At 32.1% G+C, this 24,252-nt stretch overlaps 1 protein-coding gene across 1 annotated transcript; it reads left to right on the top strand.

Annotated features, from left to right (window-relative positions):
- Nucleotides 1-1,080: 1,080 nt before the first annotated feature.
- LOC120172075 (polygalacturonase-like) lies at nt 1,081-23,132 on the top strand. Its single transcript, XM_039179641.1, has 5 exons — nt 1,081-1,126; nt 4,288-4,292; nt 21,911-22,224; nt 22,313-22,835; nt 22,914-23,132. The coding sequence occupies exons 1-5, from the start codon at nt 1,081-1,083 to the stop codon at nt 23,118-23,120; spliced, it is 1,095 nt and encodes a 364-aa protein (XP_039035572.1). The 3' UTR covers nt 23,121-23,132.
- The last annotated feature ends 1,120 nt before the right edge of the window (nt 23,133-24,252 follow it).

Raw genomic sequence — 24,252 nt, 5'->3', positions numbered from 1 at the left:
TGAAAAGTGACATGGAAAAATCTCACATTTAGTCATTGTAATATAGGGTATTTTCAAGATTAGTCCTTAAAGCTTCTACTATAAATACCCTAGCTCATTTAGCTTCAAAATCATCCCAAAGCATTCTAGCTTTCTTCCAATACTAGAGAGAATTTAGAGAGTTTCTTGAGAGTTGTTTTCTCCTTTTTATCAAGAGAGAATTATCATTATTTTCTCCTTGGTAGATTGAGAGAAGTTGTAATTCCTATTTTCTCATAATGAAATTCTTCTACCGTTGCCTGTGGTTTTTACCCTATATTATATAGGGGTTTTCCACGTAAACTTTTTGTCTCTTTTATCTTCATTTTTATTTTCTCAAATTATCAGTTGTGATTTTGCTTTATTCGATAGCCGTCTTCCGCAACACACTTTTGGTTGTGATGAACTTAAAGTGGGTTGCATGCGACAAAACAAATGAATAAAGGATTAGACCCTTCCTTTGTGTCATCATGCAAATGCACCTAAAATCAAATTAATGTGTTAGGATTAGACATTCAAGCCTCTTAAATTGAATTGGGTAATTCACCTACAAATTTCCTTTACATGCTAAACCAACCCATTCTCATATGTTGGTAATTTAATTCTAAGGACCAGATGCTAAGAGAGTCGGAACTATTCTTTGTGTGTTGTCCCTCAATTTTTTAAATTTAAAAATATTAATTAGAATACATACATCCCCATTTTAATTGATATAAACTTTCCTTTTTTTATCATTATTTATATTTAATGTTTTAAAACTTCATTTCTGATTTGTCCCTCCCTAGACGATTATTTAAGACAATTACTCATTTTCAAAAAGAATGGTTAGATGGAAACAAATGAAATTCACGTGCAGGGAAAACATTTTTTTGTTACAATTGTTCGATGCCAAGTTTCACTTTTCAGAGTAGAGTGCTGAATGGGAAATTATGTAATAATTTATTATGCTTATGAAGTTTATTTAAAATAAAATAGATACAATTTTTAAGTTATTTGAACCTTATAAAGCTTTTTCGAGTGAATTTTAAAATAGATTGATGGAGAGCATCGTTGTCTATAGAGATGCATGAGCTTCCACCACCACTGGATCTATCATACGATCGTTCAGGTTCTCACCAACTCCTATAAGTAGTCGATTTACATTTTTAATTATGATCCTTAGAATTGACTATGATTTTGGTGTTTCATAAGGTAAATTATTCAAATAGTTATATTGTACACTTTTACTCATTAAATTAAAAAAAATAAGTTTTGATCATTTATATTATAGTTTTATTAAGTTTTGGTCACTGAAACATTGAGTGTCGTTAATTTGATGATGTGGGACGTTAGTGAACGAGTTTAATTTTTTTATTTTAACCTCTGGATATTAGATAAATTTTTAATTATGAGCTTTTTGTAAATCCAAAATAGATTAGGAGAAAATTTTTAATTTATCATTTTTTTAAAATATGTTTTTCTTTCAAAACCCACCATTGCCGACCAAGCCGATATATTGAGTCGGTTGTAAAAGTAATAATAATTTCTAGAAGATCTAGTCAACAATAGTTTCTAGAAGGAAGTCCAGTCAGTATCTTCTAGAAGGTGGACCTGTGCAAGAACATATTTTCCAAAAACAATACTAAAAAGGAAATCTGTAGTTTTTATTTTCTGGAATCATGGCTGGAGACATAAGCATAACCTGGGGCACGACAAGGTCCGACTTGGTAATTTTTTAAAAGATTTAGTCAACTGTAGTTTCTAGAAGAAAGTCTAGTTAGCATCTTTTGGAAGGTGGACGGACTAAGTCTCTTAGGGAATTTAAGTTTTAATTTGGAAAAAACACTTTGAGAAAAATCTTTTGGATTATTTTAGGATATTTTACTTCGAATATTTCTTCTATATTTAGGATATTTTGAGATTATAAATACCCTTTAGGGTGAAACTTGCTTTTTTTTTAATATACTACTTTTTATTAAAATTACTACTTTTTACTTTTGATTTATAAAATTCTAAAACGCATCTTTTGAATGTACTACATTTTACTTTTGATTTATAAAATTATCTCAGGTTTTTATTAAAGTTTTTTTTTTCATTTAGCTGATGGCTTAGTGATGACTCAATTCATATTGTGAGAATTAAAAAATACTTAATATCTTCAGATATCATCCTTAATTTTCTACAAACTTAGATTGACAATCAACATTTCCTTTAAAATTCTCAACATTTTCATTTCAAAAAGTCGATGTTGGTATGATTTACAGTTGGGATGAAGAATTGGCTGGTAGCAAATTCGACTTCCTATGAACACACTTATCGGAGGTCCGCTAAGGGAAATTGAGATCGGATTCGATTCTCATTGAGTCATAATAATCCAGTAGGGCTTTTCTAGCGCTTAAAGTTTTAGTGCTAACGATGATTGTTATCTCTATTCCCTCTCCCATGCTTTTATTTTCGTATTGGGACAATATGCTTTAAGTGAGTGTAGAGAATAATTGCATCAGTTTTTCTCTCACTTGTTTACATGATTGGATTTGAGTATGCCTTGATTGATATGTTGAGATTTTGTGTAGTCGATCCTAATTCTTATTTTATTTCTTTTAATGCCTTATAAGTTCTTGATCACACTTTTATTTGAATTAGGATGCATGATAGTGAAAATGGCATGATTTGTGTTTTCTTGAAATTTTCGATTGATATCCCATGAGTTTGTTGATTGACATGTTCTTCACTCAATACAATTACACTTTTTTTATGAGAAAGGCGCTTAAACAAGTAATTTCTTTTTGTTCTTGCTCATTTGCTTGATTAAAGGTATCAGACTAATATTGATGTTCAAGAACTTGTGATTAAATACATATCGATACTTCATACTAAACTTGATGCTTTAAGAGGATTAGGGCACTTATGATTTACCCACTTCTCTACATAAAATTGTCTATCCAAAAATTGTCTACCCATGTATTTCCCTTAGTTTACCAATTTTTTTTGCTTTTACCCTTTTCTTTTTTTTACCTTATTTTAAACTTGAGACCGTGTTTGTTTCTTACCCTCTTTTGTTACCCTTGTCAAGATAGGAGATTTATTTTTTCCACGAAAAAGAACAATGAAGTTCGAAAGAAAAAAAATTGTTCGAACAGTGTGCGAACAACAGAAAGAATAGAAAAAAGAATAAAAAATTATGGTTGATTTTTTCATTTACTTTTCTTCTTCCGTTTTACTTAGCTTATTTTGGGTTTAAGTTGACTTATTTTGCATCTCTTGTCTTGATATTTCACCGTATTTTTTTCTCTACCTTAACCTAAGCCCTGTTACACCCTTTTTAAACACCCTTTGATTAATGCACCTTGTTCACTTTAGTGGTGGAGACTTCATTTACTTACAAACTTATGGTAATGTCATGTTTGGTTTTGATTGTTGCTTGATTTCAATAATTGTTTTGATCTTGATTCATTTGGTTTTCTTAGATATATTGCTGATTTGGGTTGTTTTTATTCGATTTTGTGCATGATTTTAATTTATGGAAAACAACATTTAAAGAGCAAGATCTGCTTTTTTTATTTTTATTTTCTGTAATCAAGGCTAGACTCATGGGCATGAAGATGTCTGACGTGGTAGATTATGGTGGTCCAATCAGCAATAGATTTCAGAAGGAGATCTAGTCAACATTCTTTAAAAAGAAGGAAAAAAATTCTTAGGATTTTAGTTTGCATTTGAATTTGAAATAAATATTTGGGGATTACAACTTATTTATTTAAGATTTTATTATTTGAATGTTTTAGGATTTTATCCTTAATTATCTTAGGGTTTTAGAAATCTATAAATACCCCATTGGTAAATCTTGAGATGTACTTGAATTTAGTTTTGTTTTTGGGTTTTTTACTTTTATAAAAGTTTTCATTTTCATTTTCATTCTTATTTTATGATTTTTTTAAACATGCTAAGTATGATTTATGTCATGCTAAACTAATTTTCTCGATTAGCCAATGACTTAGCGATGACTCAATTCATTTCTTGAGAATTAAAAAGAACTTAACATTTTCAAATATTTTTTCAAACTTGGATCGAAAATTGGTCATTCCTTTAAAAAATATTAACATTTTCATTTTAAAAAGAGCTCGTTGATCTGTATGTTGTTCTGATTTAAAGTTGGGAGGAAGGATCGGCTTGTAGCAAATTTGATTTCCTATGAACACACTTTGTTGCGGTCCGCTAAGGAAAATTGAGATCATATTCGATTCTCATTGAGATAACATAATATGAGTCAGGAGTTTTATGCACTTTAAACAGATTTGGTGCTAACGTTGATTTTCGTAGTTAGCCCAAACAAGGATTTAATTTAAAAAGATTGAATTCGGATTATCGATTTACCAGAGAGAAAAGTAAGTTACAAGGGTTGGGCCTTGTAAATTGTAACTGGCATGAATCCCGAAGTAAAATCTCTTTCAATGAACGAAATGAATTGAGGCAAAGCGAAGCTTGAGGTTATTTTATTCAATTGATTTTCCTCTTTAAATTTTACTTTTTTATTTTAGGTTTATTTTAGATCACTTTTATTTTTACTTTGTTTTTTCAATTAATATCCTGCCATTTTCTTTACTTTTTCACCAAGATCATAATCAAAACCTCTCAACGTCCGAAGCTCCTTATTCTCTGTGGATCGATCCTTATTCTCTTTACTACGTTTTTCATTTATTTTATTTTTAGATTAAGGGATAATTTATTTGACAAATTACAACGCTTGTCAAGTTCAAAGGGTTGTAAACACATAAGCCAACTGATCTGAAGAGTGAACATGAAACAACTTCAAAAAACCAATCTTTACTTTATCTATCAAAAAACAATCAACCTCAATATGTTTAGTTCGTTCTTGGAACACCTAATTTTTGATCAGATGAATCACAATATGATTATCATAAAATAACCTTGCATGAGAAATAGAAATTGAATGAAGACAACAATTAAGTAAGTCAAATTAATTCACAAGTAGCCACAACCATAGGTCAATGTTTTGTCTCACAAAAAGATCGAGTCACGATAGCTAGCTTATATGAATTTCATGAAATGAAATTGTTGTCATAGAAAAAAAAATCTAATGTAAAACGTCGGGTGTCAGGGCATGAACCATAATTTGAGTCAACAAAAACACTTCATTGAAAAGTAGATTCAGAAGGAAATATAAAATCAAGACCAAAGGATTGTTTCATATAGGTTATAAGATGTTTCTGTAACCCCCTCAAATCGATGTGGTTAACTCGATCTGATCTGGAGTGTCATATTAGGGTCACCGGAGCGACCCATTGTAAAAAAATAGAAGAAATTTTAAAACTTTTATTAAAATATGTAAACTCATAAAATGATATATCAATTTCAGAAATAAAACATATTTTCAGACTCTTATATAAAACAAAATACAATTACATGCCCCCTAATCACATGTACCATACTCTGATAACAACGCCAGAAGAACTCCCTTGCTGATGTCGATAGATGCATTGGTACGATTCTTTTAACCTGAAAAGGTGAGTAACAGATTGAGCTTTGGAAAGCTCAATAATACAGAACTACCAGATGATGCTGAAAAACGTGCAGATACAAATAAGTATATATTTCCTTAATGGTTTCGAACATCTACAGATTTTATGTTGAACGGAGATCCTACTGATATTTTATGGGTAACGGACAATGAGCTTTCAGTTCAGACAAGTATTTCGAATGACTAAGTTCAGGAGATCAGAATAGGTTATCTAGTGTGTTCCCATAAAACCAGTAAAAAGAAACAAATCTTTTTAAAACATATTTTTACCCCCATCCTTTCACAATCTGTTTGTGTAGGTTCCCCAGAACCATACACCCAACCCACACAACCTATAAGGCCATGAGCACAAAGCCGAGGAACCTACAGAAATACTTCCTTCAACTTCACCCCCGCAATTAAAACATTTTTTCGTCAGTAAACGGATATATCAGAAAACAAAACAGAATTCAGATCAGATATCAGAACAGAATCTCGATCAGAAATCATAACAGAATTCATATCAGAAATCAGAAGAGAATTCAAATCGGAAATCAGATAAAACATTCATGTAATTAGGGAACATACCAGAGTTTACAGATATTATTCAGAGGTACTGGATAATCTTAGCAGGCAGAGAAACACGGGTCTTCAGTATATCGATAGAATGTCAGAATTTAGAATCACTATTGGAGTTCAATAACTGACAGAATCATCAGTTATTCCGAATGAGAATTGAGCTGATAAGGAAGAATTGAAAGTTTAGGACATTTATAATCTATGTCGATTGATCGGATTATCGAACAACTCTTAGATGAATAGCTCCCAGAACTAATACTTATCGACAGGTCAATTCATTGTTCTTCCAGGGTATTTACACTTTAATACCAAAAATTCTTATCCATATATCATCTTCGGAATCATCACTGAATAGATCTTCCAATGTCTTTATTTCATGTTCACGCTTCCAGTATATCATAAAATGTTGACGTGTTTGATTTGTAGTTCATGATCTATAAGAATATCACATCATGTATGTTCATTAACGTTTCCAGACTCATCCAAATCACTTACTTAATCCTTAGTCCTTGAGGTTACTTAATTCGTTTAATTAAATTTGGTATTCGTGGTTGATTTGTCGTACAAATATCAAATTCTTAGTACTGAATACGATCTAGATCTAGAGCTAAGCTAAGCTGAATACTTCCAAAATTATCATCGAGCCAAACTTGAGAAGTCGAACACGTATTCAAGTGACATCTATGTCGTTCTGGTACTGATATAACACTAGTATTGGTTGCTCGGCTTAATATGTAATCCATAACTTTTAAAAGTCGTACCACACCCATGTTTATTTGGAATCTTTAATTAATCCAAAATATCTACTTAGTCTAGGCCATAAGGGTATTTTTGTCATTCTAGTGCTCAGTTTTATTCCATTCATTTCATAGCTCGAGGATATCCAATCATTCATGAGCTTGGTGATATTCTTGGGTCATTTCCATTGCAGGGGTATTCTAGTCATTCTATAGATCTGGTGTATTTCAATCCTTTCCTTCCATCTCGTCTTATTATTTAATTCCAATTCATCATATATTTCAGTCCCTTCGAATAATTCTGATAAAAGAGCATCCTCCAATAAATTGTTCTTTAGGTATTTACTCATAACTCGGATATTTTCGGGTCAAGTATCTTCTCATATTTTACAAACAGAATATCATGATTTTTTTCTGTACAAAGACAGGATCTTAACAATCAAATCCGTAATTTATTGAGTTAAGTATGAATCTTTAAAATACTTTCTCATTCAGGGTTAACTCAAACTATTTTTAACTCTTAAGGGCAGTTTCGTAATTTCTTAACCCTATTAATATCGATATTAACTCTTAACGAAAATAACTATAATTTAGAGATCATATGGTTAATTACTTTCCCGAACATTCTTTAATCTCGAAATGATTCCTTAACAGACTTCTAGCATCTTGCATAAACCCTCTTGGGTTATAAACCGGTTATCCAAATTTTCCAAGCAAAACTAGCATTTCTTATACACATCTATAAAATTATCAGATCAATATGCCTTTTCAGAGTTATTAATAAACTTCCGGGGACAATTCTTGTCATCTTTCAACATAATGGTATTTTCGTAATTTTACTCTATCGAAATATTCTCGTAATTTATCATCGAAGTACCTTTAATGAGATAAATTATAATCTACATATCCATGGTTGATTCCTCTATCACTTAATTCCAGAACTTGAAATTTAATTCCAATTGTCCTCCAATTCTTATAATAGTCATCTTAGCCATATTCAGTTATCTACTTTCTATCGCATTCATATCGAGTGTAGAACTTCATTAATTACACATATGAGACCAAACTTTTTCATTCATGCATTTACCAATATCAACATGTTCTATAAAGCATACAGAGGTAGTAATGTATTACCTCGATTTTTGTGCCATACTGATTGACCATTAAATTCCATTCGAACGCCCTTGGTCTTGAAATCATCTTCTAATAATTCCTCAAATGCATATCAATAGAAATTACATAAAAAATGGAGCTTAATTTTGAAAAACGGATCGAATCGGGTGATAAATAATTCAAAAACATCTTATCGTGTTCGAGTTTGGCGAAACGGACCCCAAAATGGATTCGAGACGTCAAAAACATAAAATATGACTTTTCAAAAATTTTGACTTTTCGGTCAAAGTCAAAGTCAACGGGTTTGACTGGCAATTTTGAGGCTTTCGATCTGAAATTCGAAAAATGGACTGCAGAATCGGACTCAGGACGTCGAAAAACGTCAGAATATGTATACCCGGTCAAAGTCAAAGGCGTTTAACGCCCGGTCAACGCATGTCAAAGTTCTGGTCAACTGTGGTCAACGGCGGTCAACGTATTTTACATAAATATCACCGTAACAGAAATTTATTACAAAATTAGCCACCTTCTAAAAATATTTACAAAACTAACACCTAAATTTTACGCAAATATCACCCTAATAGAAATTTATTGCAAAATTAACAGCCCCTACGCGCAGTGACGTTGTGTGCGGTGCGTGAACAGTGATACGGTGTCTGAAAATTTCAGAGAAAATTCCTAATAATTATTTTAAGGCATGTTGAGACACTTACCGAGCTTGGTTCACAATTTTGAACGGCGGAGAGCTCGATTCTGAAACATCAAAAATTTGATTTTCTCACCCTTCCCCTCCCTACGACATCGACGACGGAGAAACGGAGAACACTGGTGGACTAGGAACGATGCAAGGAACACGATGGTGCGGGAGGTGTCGAAAACAGATGGACGGATCGTCGTGAATCGACGAAAAACCAACTGAAATCGAATTAATACCGACGATACTTCCGACTGAAATTAACGACGAACGATGACGATTCACGACGAAAGGTTTGAGGGGGTTTTTTCATCGGTCGATAACTAAGACGATGGTGGTTTCGGTTCATTGATCGGAGGTCGGACGGCGAGTATATCGAAGTTGAAAGGAGGGTTGATGGAGGAGGAAAACTGGTAAATAATCTGGAAACTGCGTACGGGGATGGGAGTTTATATTTTCTCATAAAGAAAAATGGTCAAATCATGAGTTTAGCTACTGAATTTCATGCACTTCTTAAAACGGTCTGCCAACTTTGAAATTTTACAATTTAATCCTCAATTTTCTTCCAAAATACTAATTAAATCCACCACTTTATAATTTCTAAAATTTAGCCCCTAAATTGGGGTGTTACAATTCTCCCCTCCTTAAAATAATTTCGTCCTCAAAATTCATTCATGTCACATAATTACAGAAATGAAACTTCCATCAGTTCTTCTATATCATCAAGTAGCTTTTATAGAAATACGGATGCTCCACTAATCCTTAACCAGTTGAGCATTCATTCTTATCAAAACTCTTCCTCATTTCAATAAATAATCAAAACAACTTTATCCTTGTGAAATCAATTCATCCTTGGTTACGAGAATAGGCTCATAGAGCAGCAACATATCCCAATTTCATTTCCGGAGTCGGGTCAAAATTTCTCAGATGAATAACTCTCACATGGCTCGTAAGGTACTTTACAGAGTTTAGAAAAATGTTTCTCGTATTCCTTTTTGTAAAGTTGAGTCTTAACGGATAAAACTTCGGTTCGCTCGTTACAGATAGGGACTCAACCTTGGAGTTCCGGCTCAGAGAAGTAAGAATATAGTCTAGGGGCATGTACTGATCAAACATCGTTTTGAAATTCGACTGGTCGGTCTATTTTGAAAATTTTAACTCAACCTAAAGCTCTGATACAATTAAATGTAACCGCCTCAGATCGATGCGGTTAACCCGATCCGATATCGAGTGTCACATTAGGGTCGCCGGAGCGACCCACCGTAAAAAATTACAGAAAATTTAAAACTTTTATTAAAACGTATAAACTAATAAAATGATTTATCAATTTCAGAAATAAAACATGTTTTCAGACTCTTATAAAAAAAATACAATTACATGCCACTTAATCACATGTACCATACTCTGATAAAAACACCGAAAGAACTCCCTTGCTGATATCGATAGATGCATTAGTTTCGATTCTTTTAACCAGATGATGCTAAAAAATGTGCAGATACATATAAACATATATTTCCTTATTGGTTTCGAATATCTACAGATTTTATGTTGAACGGAGATCATACTGATATTTCAGGGGTAATAGACAATGAGCTTTCATTTCAGATAAGTATTTCAAATGACTAAGTTCAGGAGATAAGAATAGGTTATCTAGTGTGTTCCCATAAAATCATTAAAAAGAAACAAATCTTTTTAAAACATATTTTTATCCCCATCCTTTCACAATCTGTTTGTGTAGGTTCCCCAGAACCATAATCTGTTTGTGTAGGTTTCCCAGAACCATACGCCCAACCCATACAACCTGTAAGGCCCTGAGCACAAAGTCAAGGAACCTGCAAAAATACTTCCTTCAACTTCACCCCCAATTAAAACATTTTTCCGTCAGTAAACGGATATATCAGAAAACAAAATAGAATTCAGATCAGGTATCAGAACAGAATCCAGATCAGAAATCATAATAGAATTCAGATCAGAAATCATAACAGAATTCAAATCGAAAATTAGATAAAGCATTCATGTAATTAGGGAACATACCAGAGTTGACAGATATTATTCAGAGGTACTAAATAATCTTAGCATGTAGAGAAACACGGATCTTCAGTATACCGATAGAATGTTAGAATTTAGAATCACTGTTTGAAGAGTTCAATAACTGAATGAATCATCAGCTAGTCAGAACGAGACTTGAGCTGATAAGGAAGAATTGAAGGTTCATGACATTTACAATCTATGTCGATTAACCGGATTATCGAACAACTCTTAGATGAATAGTTCCCAGAACTAATACTTATCGACTGGTCAATTCGTTGTTCTTTCAAGGTATTTACACTTTAATACCAAAAATTCTTATCCATATATCATCTTCGGAATCATCACTGAATAGATCTTCCAATGTCTTTATTTCATGTTCACGCTTCCACTATATCATAAAATGCTGACATGCTTGATTTGTAGTTCATGATCCATAAGAACATTACATCATGTATGTTCATTAACGTTTCCAGACTCCTCCAAATCACTTACTTAATCCTTAGTCCTTGAGGTTACTTAATTCATTTAGTAGTCAAGTCCATTCCAGTTACTTCTTAGTTTTCCAGGGTAATTCAGACGTTTCTGAATTATTGATACATATTGTACTTTCGTTTAATTTAGTTTGGTATTCGTGGTTGATTTTTCATACAAATATGAAATTCTTAGTGCTGAATACGATCTAGAGCTGAGCTAAGCTGGATACTTCCAAAATTATCATCGAGCCAAACTTGAGAAGTCAAACACATATTCAAGTGACATCTATGTCGTTCTGGTACTGATATAACACTAGCATTAGTTGTTCAGCTTAATATGTGGTCCATAACTTTTAAGAGCAGTACCACACCCATGTTTATTTGGAATCCTTAATTAATCCAAAATATCTACTTAGTCTAGGCCATAACGGTATTTTGGTCATTCTGGTGCATAGTTTTATTCCATTCATTTCAGAGCTCGAGGATATCCAAACATTCCAGAGCTTGGTGATATTCTTGGGTCATTTCCATTACAGGGGTATTCTGGTCATTCTACAGATTCGGTATATTTCAATCCTTTCCTTCCATCTTGTCTTATTATTTAATTCCAATTTATCGTCTATTTCAGTCCCTTGGAATAATTCTGATAAAAGAGCACCCTTCAATAAATTGTTCTTCAGGTATTTACTCATAACTAGGATATTTTCGGGTCAACTGCCTTCTCAGATTTTACAAACGGAATATCATGAATTTTTTTCTGTACAAAGAAAAGATCTTTACAATCAAATCCGTAATTTATCGAGTTAAGTGTGAATCCTCAAAATACTTTCTCATTCAGGGTTAACTCAAACTATTTTTAACTCTTAAGGGTATTTTTGTAATTTCTTAACCCTATTAATATCGATATTAACTCTTAATGAAAATAACTATAATTTAGAGATCATATGGTTAATTTCTTTCCCGAACATTCTTTAATCTCGAAATGATTCCTTAACAGACTTCTAGCATCTTGCATAAACCCTCTTGGGTTAGAAACCGGTTATCCAAATTTTCCAAGCAAAACTAGCATTTCTTATACACATCTATAAATTTATCAATCAGTATGTCTTTTCAGAGTTATTAATCAACTTCCAGGGACAAATCTTGTCATCTTTCAACATAAGGGTATTTTCATAATTTTACCCTACCGAAATATTCTCATAATTTATCATCCAAGTACCTTTAATGAGATAAATTATAACCTACATATCCATGGTTGATTCCTCTATCACTTCATTCCATAACTTGAAATTTAATTTCAACTGTCCTCCAATTCTTATAATAGTCATCTTAGTCATATTCAGTTATCTACTTTCTACCGAATTCATATCGAGTGTAGAACTTCATTAATTACACATATGAGACCAAACCTTTCCATTCATGCATTTACCAATACCAACATGTTCTATAAAGCATAAAGAGGTAGTAATGTATTACCTCGATTTCTATGCCATACTGATCGACCATTAAATTCCATTCGAACGCCCTTGATCTTGAAATCGTCTTCCAATAATTCCTCAGATGCATATCAATAGAAATTACATAAAAAAACGGAGCTTAATTCCGAAAAACGGATCGAATAGGGTGATAAATCAGTTAAAAATAGCTTATCGGGTTCGAGTTTGGCGAAACAGACCCCAAAAAAGGATTCGAGACATCAAAAACATAAAATATGACTTTTCAAAAAGTTTGACTTTTCGGTCAAAGTCATCGGGTTTGACTGGCGGGTCTGAATTTTGAAAAACGGACTGAGGAATCAGACTCAGGAAGTCGAAAAATGTCAGAATAGGTATATCCGATCAAAGTCAAAGGTCGTTCAACGCCCGGTCAATGCCGGTCAAAGTTCTGGTCAACGCATTTTACACAAATATCTCCGTAACATAAATTAATTACAAAATTAGCCACCTTCTAAAAATATCTACAAAACTAACACTTGAATTTTACACAAATATCACCCTAACAGAAATTTATTACAAAATTAAAACCCCTACACGCAGTGGCATCGCGTGCGACGCGTGAATAGTGATACGGTGTCGCAAAATTCCCGAAAAAATTCCTAATAATTATTTTAAGTAATTTTGAGACACTTACCGAGCTCGGTTCACAATTTTGAACGGCAGAGAACTCGATTCCGAAACATCGAAAACTTTGATTTTCTCACCCCTTCCCGCGTCGCCGACGACGGAGAAACAGAGAACACTGGTGGACTCAGAACGATGCAAGGAACATGATGGTGTGGGAGGTGTCGAAAACGTATGGTCGAATCATCATGAATCGACGAAAAACCAACTGAAATCAAATTAATATTGACGATACTTCCGACTGAAATTAACGACGAACAACGACGATTCACGACAAAAGGTTTGAGGGATTTTTTTTCATCGATCGACAACTAACACGATGGTGGTTTCGATTCGTTGATCAGAGGTCGGACGGCGAATATATCAGAGTTGAAAAGAGGGTTGATGGAGGAGGAAAACTGGGAAACAATCTGGAAACTGCATATTGGGAAGGGAGTTTATATTTTCTCATAAAGAAAAATGGTCAAATCATGAGTTTAGCCACTGAATTCCATGCACTTCTTAAAACAGTCTGTCAACTTTGAAATTTTATAATTTAATCTTCAATTTTCTTCCAAAATACTAATTAAATTCACCACTTTATAATTTCTAAAATTTAGCCCCTAAATTGAGGTGTTACAATTCTCCCATCCTTAAAAGAATTTCGTCCTCGAAATTCATTCATGTCACATAATTACATAAATGAAACTTCCATTAGTTCTTTTATATCTTCAAGTAGCTTTTACAGAAATACGGATGCTCCACTAATCCTTAACCAGTTGAGCATTCATTCTTATCAAAACTCTTCCTCATTTCAATAAATAATCAAAACAACTTTATCCTTGTGAAATCAATTCAGCCTTGGTTACGAGATTAGGCTCATAGAGCAGCAACATATCCCAATTTTATTTTCGGAGTCGGGTCAAAATTTTTCAGATGAATAACTCTCACGTGGCTCGTAAGGTACTTTACAGAGTTTAGAAAACATTACTCGTATTCCTTTTTGCAAAGTTGAGCCTTAACGGATAAAATGTTGGTTTGCTCATTTCAGATAGGGACTCAACCTTGGAGTTCCGGCTCAGAGAAGTGCGATTGTAGTCTAGGGGCATGTACTGATCAAACATTGTTTTGAAATTCGACCGGCCGGTCTATTTTGAAAATTTTAACTCAACCTAAAGCTATGATACAACTAAATGTAACCCCCTCAGATCGATGCGGTTAACCCAATCCAATCTGGAGTGTCACATTAGGGTCACCGGAGTGACCCATCGTAAAAAAAATAGCAAAAATTTTAAAACTTTTATTAAAATGTGTAAACTCATAAAATGATTTATCAATTTCAAAAATAAAACATATTTTCAGACTCTTATATAAAACAAAATACAATTACATGCCCCCTAATCACATGTATCATACTCTAATAACAACGCCGGAAGAACTCCCTTGCTGATATCGATAGATGTATTGGTACGATTCTTTTAACCTGAAAAGGTGAGTAACTGAGTGAGCTTTGGAAAGCTCAGTAATACAGAACTACAAGATGATGCTGAAAAACATGCAGATACAGATAAACATATATTTCCTTATTGGTTTCGAACATCTACAGATTTTATGTTGAACGGAGATCCTATTGATATTTCAGGGGTAACGGACAATGAGCTTTCAGTTCAGATAAGTATTTCGAATGACTAAGTTCAGGAGATCAGAATAGGTTATCTAGTGTGTTCCCATAAAACCAGTAAAAAGAAACAAATATTTCTAAAACATATTTTTACCCCCATCCTTTTACAATCTGTTTGTGTAGGTTCCCCAGAACTATACACCCAACCCACACAACCTGTAAGGCCCTGAGCACAAAGCCGAGGAACCTGCAGAAATACTTCCTTAAACTTCACCCCACAATTTTCTTCCAAAATACTAATTAAATCCACCACTTTATAATTTCTAAAATTTAGCCCCTAAATTTGGGTGTTACAGTTTCAAACCTTGCATATGAGGCAAACGAGGAGAACATAGAACAACAAATGTACAACAAAAACTATGTCAGGCCTAGTATTGGAAAGATATAATAATCAACCTATTAACCTTTGATATTCCTGTGGATCGAGTAATAAATCTCCTTTATCAGCACTCAATTTCAAAGAATGTATCATAAAAGAGTCAACAACTTTCTTGCCTAGGCAGCCAGTGTTAGAGTATGCCCAAAGATCAATCATACGATGATTGTATGGACACATTTTATTTACCGATTTTATTGAATAAAAGCATTGCTACTATTATTTTCAGTTGTATATTTGTGTCTAATATAAACTAAAAGATAATAAAGTTTATATAATAATATGATTATTATTAAATATCCTTAGTTGAATATTATTATGGGTATGGATAATAATAATATGTTTAAGACTAACATGTTATTGATTGACGATAATGAATTGTCATTGACATAGAGATGTCAAAATCGATGCATGAATATGTTGTTAGAGAATGACATATTGGATTGACCCACTATGAGCATGTCTTGGATTATTATGTCATGGTCGCAACATTGCTCATGGTGATGACTATATGTATGATCATCAAACTTGAGATCATTACCATCTCAATATATTGTTATATGTTTTGATACAATTAAACATGCTATGTAACTGGTTGCACTTTAAAGACCAATATTGAACATATCTCGATATATGTAGTGAGATGTGAATGATTAAGATAGGATTTGTCCTTTCTACATAATAGGAAATATATCACATGCCACTTGATTGAGTGAGACTAGAAATGCATGACCATGCTCGAATAAGTTGATATGAGATATCACAAATTATTCATTAATCATAGTCTACTCTAGATATCAAGAAATAATAGATGGGTCATACAAGTGTTACTATACCAAGACTTGTGTCTATTCTAGTTATAAATGACAAAAGGATGTCATACATAAAAGAGTCAATCACGAAGATGATATGTCGAATCATGATTTCTTGTAATTTAAGTGACAATGATATATTTCTAGATGTCACTCATGGTTTGTAATATTAGAATGGTTCTAATAATTACTACTAATGTTACAAGAACCTACAGGGTAACACCCTAAGGTTGAAATAAGAAAATATTTTTGTATTGTACAATATAATCAGAGTTAACATATGTATATTTGATATACATATAATTTACTAGCCCCAAATAAAATAAGTGGATATTAGAAGAATGCAATTCTCATTACAACTCTTTTAATGAATATTTAATTCGAAATAATTAAATAAGATATTATTTAATTCAGAATAATTAAATTAGATTTTAATTAATTCAGAACTACAAACCCTAATGGTTAGGGTAACTTGTGTATATAAAGATAAGCAAGGGTACATCATTCGTTTGATCTTCTTAGCCGTTTTTATCAAAATCGTTTTGTGAAAAAGTGAAAAATATTTGCTCTCAACCAGGTGAACTAAGTAGAGGCCAAGACGTTTTCGTGGAGGCTTGCAATTCGATTCGTTCGTGATCACTATTACCGTTGCTGCAATCTTGCTATTTTTCAAGAAATACAATGTAAGTAATCGTATCACTTTCCTCTCGTTTTCGGTTTTGTCGTACATGGATCGCTAGTGAGACCATCAAGTTTGTTTCCGTTGCACCATGGGGTACGCTGACGGTCCGAACAACTAGTATTCTTCAACAATTGCAAAGCATACTTCATTTGTGACAAAGAGATTCTAGAATAAGTGTGAGCAACCTCAAAACCAAAAAAGTAACGCAAAGGTCACATCACTTTTAACTTGAAGTTTTGTTGTAAAAAACTTTGAACCTCATTAATCAACTGCAAGTCCTTCCCAACTATTAAAATATTGTCCACATAAACTAAGAGTGTAACAAAATCATCACTAGATCCTTTTATAAACAAAGAGTGTTTAAAAGGAGACTGTTGCAAATTAAAATCGAGAGTTACACTCGAAAAAGCAATAAATCACTAACTGAAAGCTTGCTTAAGCTCATAGATAAAGTTATGAAGCTTGAAAACCATATTGGAATCCTTGAGATTAGGCTTATATCCAAGAGGTAACTTTATGTAAATCTCTTCATCTAAGGCACCGTTTAAAAATACGTTATTAACATCCATTTTAAGCAAATTCCATCCATGTGTTGTTGCTAAGGAAAGTAACACTCTGAAAGAAGTCATCTTGACAACAGGTAAAAAGATATCCATATAATCAATCCTTTCAACTTGTGTGAAACCCTTGGCAATTAACCTAACCTTATAACGATCATTTGAGCCATCAGATTTATGTTTTATCCGATAAGCCCACTTGCAATATATTATTTTATTTCCTTTAGGTAAAGGAACTATAAACTATGTGTCTAGGGACTCCATAACATCTCTCCAAATCGAAAAATTGATAGCTTGATAATAAAATGATGGTTCAAACTAAGAAGAAATGTTAGCAACAAAACCACCATACTCACATTATAACTTTGATAAAAACAAATAATCTTCAAGAAGAAGAATTATTAAAATAATATTAAAGGTACGATGCTCTTTGAATAACTCGAGATGACTGTCAAATAGGGACATATGTAATATTTTTAACACAAGGACTACTTAAGGGGTGAGTTGTGTACTAGACATTGAATCACCAACATTTGCTTCACAATATTATTCTTCATGTATTGAATATGTTAAATATTTGTGAGAAGTAATAATAATAATAATAATAATAATAATAATAATAATAATAATAATAATAATAATAATAACACCATAAAATAATACATGAAAAAGAGACAAGATTTAACATTGTTCGGCCTTGCCTACCTCCACAGGCGAGATGAACAACAATCCAATATAAACATAGAGAACACAAAGAGTGCAAATATATGTTATCACATGTATTCCAAAACCTGGTATAAATACCAAAACCTGATATATCCCAAAACACTCTTCCAACAGCCCTACAAAACTATCTCTGCAAACTAATTCTCTCACCTTACACTAAAAGTTAAGAAATAATCTCTATTCACAGAGTCAAATACTTAGCCACCAAGAATTCTTATTCCATAAGAATTCTTGCCTAAAATAAATATTTATTTTGTTAAATAAATCTAATTATCAAATAATCTTCTATCATTAAAATTACAATAAAATCTAACTTAATTACCAATTATAATTTAGGTTAAAAAATACAAATTTCCCCTCTTAACCTAAATTTCATCAAAAATAGGTCTTTAAGTCTTCAACAAATTCAATCTTTACGTAAGTCGTATATCCATTGAAGCATTGCTGTCAAGTCTTCAATAACTTTAATTCTTATGCAATATCCATTGAAGTATCATTAGATCAATTGAGAATTGCTTCCCTATAACTAAAAACTCATTGCAGTAAATTTACCTTGCATATCTCCAAAATCCGCAACAACAAATTTCTTCAAAATTCTACAGTTTGAACCATAGCTTTGATACCACTTCTTAAAAAAATATGAGTAGAAAAATAATCAAAGCGATATGAACATAAAATAATGCATGCAAAGAAGACAAGATTTAATGTGGTTCAATCTTACTTACCTCCACAGGCGGCATGAACAAGAATCCACTATAAACGTAGAGGGCACAAATAGTACTAATACATACTATCACATGTATCTCAAAAACTGATATATTCCAAAACACTCTTCCAATATCCTTAGAAAACTATTTGTACAACATAAACCCCAAAATTTATAGAGACCCAAAAACAATTACGTCTCTTAAAAATAATTATCTATGACCTTACCCTAAAGGCTAAACCTAATTATAATAAAATAATCTTAGACCATTACAATTATAATAAAAGCTAACTTAATTATCAATTATAATTTAGTTCAAGTTCAAAACATAACAGAATCAATTTGTTCCTTCACAACATGCTCATTATGGTCTTGTTGAATAGCCACTAAATCACTTTGGCTAGGTTGAAACTCCAAAATACATGAAGAATTAGATACGTCAATTAAATCATGCACAATATCAGATAAAGAAAAATCCTTGAAAACATCAATGGAATAATCTAAAAGTTGAACATTATGAAAAGAAAAAAAAATGCTCTATATGAAAAAGTACAAAAAAGAATTAGACGTATAGTAAATCGAACTGCTAATTGAAAAACCGAAACTAAACGGTCCAAACCGCATAATCCAATTTGGATTGATTTTTCGATTTTCTCGGTTTGTTGCTTAGCCCTACCATCAAGAACTAAATAACCTATCAATGTTGTTGCTCTTCAATCATGCGTTTAACTTCTACACAAGTTAATGTAAACATTTGCATAATTGTTTGAGTGAAAACAATTCATCCCAAACAATCTTTAATTCATTATAATAGGTATTCAATTTCATTTGACCTTGAACAGGATAACCGCTTCTTTACCTGACACAATCGTGGTCCATTCAATTGTTGAAAACGATCAACAAGATCTTTCAATATTTCTGTTGCAGTGGTGTGATAAAGAAAGCTAGCAGCAATGTCTTGTGAAATTGAGTTCAAAAGTCAAGAATTCACAAGATTGTTAGTTTGTGTCTATGCATTAAATTGTTCTGCTAAAGAAGGATCATAAACTTCAATCGATTCTTCAACAACTCAAGTTTGTTATTGACAGAGAGAGCAAACATCATCGACCTCTTCCAACTATGAAAATTGTTATTGGAAAGAGATTGAGTGATTAAAACTATGCCAAGATTATCAGATTGATGCAAATAATAAAGATTGTCCCCATTATCAAAATTGTCAATCAATGAATTAGGCATACCGAAGCATGGAAAAAGAAAGAAAACACTTCTGATAAAATCTAATAAAATGCCAGAAGAGAAGAATGAAATCTGATTTTCATTGATTGACCAAAAAAGGTTACAAAAGCAGTTATATAAAGTAATTACACTAACTATCATGACTAACTGAATAACCAATTAGTTGTAGAACAGTAATGTATCCTAATAATTCTTATTAATCATGAATTACCAAAAATTAAGCATATTCTTTCCGTTAAAAAAGATACTTAAGTCACATTTGAACCCTTCTCTTAAGATTCATTTGCAGTTCCTGAACTCTTAGTGTTTCTTTCACGTTTCAAACTATTAGAAAAACTATACATGTACTGAACTCCTGGGAGAAGCCTTGTTGTCCACTTATCACGGTGAGTTTCTCCGGTTAGCATATTAGATTTTGACAAAAATTATGTAATAAAATGAAGTGCTCTTCACCCTTCTATTCACTTTCTTCTTCTTTTCTTCTTTTTAAGACTCTATAACTTAAGGGTCCAAGCTTTGCTTTTTGTTGAGTAAAATAAATTCTTTGAGGATAAGTTTCAGCTTTAGAATTCATCGGGCATCAATTTGAGCTACATATCTTGATCGTAGAATGTATAAAACTTGGACTATTCATGTACATGAAGGGAGTAGAAAGTGAATAATAGCTGAATAAAAGAGCTTTATTTCGAGATTTTAATAGAAAGCTTGTCATGTTTTGAGTGTTATGTATGATTTATGACGTAAATGATAAATGAATTTTAAACTTGTGTTCTTATGGTGCTATATGAGCCTTTGTAACTCCTTTAAACGTTGGGAATCGATTTGGACTTATATTAGAAGGTTTTAGAGTCATTTTTAAGTTTAGGTATTGGTATATGAAAAACAATAATGATACCATAAGAACTAGTGATACAATATTTTGGGCAAAAATATTGCATAAATTTCAAAGTTTTCATTTATAAATTTTGAGTTAAAAAAGTAAAAGTATCCATATCGGTAGAGTTTTTTTATCTATTATTTTTTATCTGGTTTGAGCTAGTTAAAAAACTCACTTAAAACATATATTAAAATAAGGATTTATGATGTCTACTTTTACTTTTACGAAATTAGTTAATTGTTCCAATTGGAATGTGCGGTTTGACGTATTAAAGTTTACTTCCCCGTCCCTGTGCTAATGTCAATTCCATGTAATCAAGTTTTAACATTTTGATTTAACACAATCACTAAGTCGATTGAAAATTTTAAAGCAAACAACTGTATGAATTATTTTTCACGTACTTTTGTAGATGATTGAGTTTCAAAGTTTTTATGAGTACGAGATATACTTTAGAATTAGAAATTAGTTATATGAATAATAAACAATTATTTATTAGGAAAATGTCAAGTAAAGTTTTTAGAAGCTAAACATTATGCATGTTTAATGTTGTATTGGATTGTGTCTCGATCTAGTTAAGTAATATTGATAAAAATACTTTTACTTAATTTGCATGATTCAAGTTTTTGAACAAACTAACCAAAAATTTATCCAGTCGAGCCAGATGTATATAAAAACACAAGCTAATCATAGAAAGTAAAGTCTAGCCATATGATTTACACACGTTGGTTAAATTTGAAAAACGTTTGGTTGAAAATTTTGGTTGGTTGTAGTTTTCCCAAACATCTCTATATATTTGAAAATAAACAAAAGGAAAAACCATTCTACCTTCAAGTGAAAATAAAATAAAAGATATGGAAATAAATTTTATTGTAGTTTGTACAGTGTCTATAATATTAAATTTATTCGTTGCAGCCATGCAAGCTCATCTTGATGTCGTAAGGTAAGCAAAATTATAGCTCACTTTAATACTCTAACGGTGAAAACATGTATAACTTCTTTATTAATCTATTTTGTTTTAGCCATTGTTGGATGCTTGGAAAGAAGCTTGTGGTTCGACAACTCCATCAACAATTGTGATTCCTGAAGGGACATATTTGTTAAGTCAAGCAACGCTAGAAGGTCCTTACAAGGCTCCTATTGAGCATCAACTTGAGGGCAATGTAAAAGCAGCAACTGATCCTAAAGCTTTCAAGGAGCCTAAATGGGTTAGCTTCCTTCATGTTGAAAACTTCAAATTGTTCGGTGGAGGAGCTTTCGATGGACAAAGAACCGCTTCTTATAAGAGAGAAGGTTGCGAAAAACACGACTTCTGTAGTAACCTCCCCATCATAAGGTTTCATACCTTTCATAAGAATTTGATATTCTTCTTAGTAGTTATAACTAATACATATTTTTTCTCGTGACTCTTTTAACTCCGAAATTAAACATAATGTAAGGTTTGATTATTTGACCAATGCAATGGTACAAGGTATAACTCTCAGAGATAGCAAACAGTTCCACGCTAATGTTTTGGGATGCAAAAACATTACTTTCGAACATGAAATTGTATCTGCACCTAAAGATAGCTCAAACACAGATGGGATTCATATCGGGAGATCAGATGGGGTTAAAATTATAGACACATATATCAAAATTGGTGATGACTGTATTTTAATTGGGGATGGTGCCAAAAATCTGGACATCACGGGAGTAACTTGTGGACCCGGACATGGCATCAGTATCGGTAGTCTTGGAAAGTTTGCAAACGAAGAACCCGTTGAAGGAATTAAAGTGTCGAAGTGTACCTTGACTGATACTTCGAATGGTGTTAGAATCAAGACTTGGGCAGGTCAATTTCCTGGCACAGCATCGGATATACATTTTGAGGATATCACAGTGAAGAATGTTAGTTGTTCCGTCCTGATTGACCAAAAATACTGCCCATGGAATAAATGCAAAATGGATGTATGTACATACTTTTAAAAAAACCCAATATAATGAAAAGAGTTAATCAATAATCTGACAAGTACTTTGATCTTGCAGGAAGAATCGAATGTTAAACTAAGTAACATCAGCTTCAAGAACATTCATGGTACGGCTGCGCTTCCAGAAGTTGTCAAACTCGTTTGCAGTGGTACTTTTCCATGTGAAAATGTAGAACTCGCCGACTTTGACATTACGTTTAGTGGACCGGATGGACCTGCAAAATCCGAATGTAAAAATGTTAAACCAATAGTTACTGGCAAATAAAATCCGATTGCATGTTCTACCTCGTACCAACAAACCCTACCCCTACGGTTTAAATGTTGGCTGGCAATAAAAAGAGGAAAAAAACAAAGTGAATGTAACTTATGTACCTTTTCATTTTATATAAATGCGTCCATTTCATTTTAATCACAAATTATTCATAAACTTCTATATTATATTCATTTTTAAATATATATATATATATATATATATAATTTAATCGAAAAAGAAAAAAAATGTATATGGTAACATTTTAAGCATTTTGACTTATTTGTATTGGCATTATGTGCATGTACACGCTATTTATTTTTATTTCAAGTAAACAGATTAAGCAATCGTCATCAAAGCTATATAAAAAAAAACACACACAAGGTGTCATTCATACCAATCACAAGGTGTCATTCATACCAAGGTTTACTTAATCAAACTTTTTATTAGATCCGTTTCAAAATTCCAATAAAATATTATTGTATGAAAGGCGTCTTACTCTAACGCTTACTTCGGGTGTGAGTAAGGGAATATTTTTTCTTGAAAATTTATTAAATTATTTTGAATATTAACTTCCAAAAAATGAAAAATATAGTTTCGAGCACTGAGATTAGATTTTGGTATACTTTACACGTGCATGCCAATAAAACAAAATCGTGGTTCGAGTACATTAAAATTTGTCAACTCGACTATTCATTTTTAAATTAAATGTCAAACTATTAATTCCATTTTTTAATATTTAATTTTCTTAAAAACTAAATCTTATATTTCGAATATATTATCTAATTTTGAATATTTTTTTTTAAAAATATCGGTTCTTGTTTGCCAACTTTTTTAACTTCTAATGAAATTAGTTGTATTTTGACATCTATTTCTTCGTTTAGTTTCATATAATTTTATAGTATTCAATTTTTTGGGCCTCTTATTAAAAATATTATTTATTAAAAGTTGTATGTGAATTGTCTTATCATAAAATAAGTAGATAAATGTGTCAAGAAGTTTTTAGTTTCTTTTATAGATTTGTAGAATTGATGACGCCGCTGCAATAAAAATGTATAAATCAATTATGTAGTATATATTTATTATGAAAAAGCTTTCAATATGTTGTAAGTTCTTTTGCTCCTTCGTACATTTTAAATTTAGTCAC

Source organism: Hibiscus syriacus, unplaced genomic scaffold (assembly GCF_006381635.1).
Source record: "Hibiscus syriacus cultivar Baekdansim isolate YM2019G1 unplaced genomic scaffold, ASM638163v2 tig00111841_pilon, whole genome shotgun sequence".
NCBI classification, from domain to species: domain Eukaryota; kingdom Viridiplantae; phylum Streptophyta; class Magnoliopsida; order Malvales; family Malvaceae; genus Hibiscus; species Hibiscus syriacus.
Note: the sequence above shows the minus strand (reverse complement) of the source record. Positions and strands in the feature narration are given on the sequence as shown.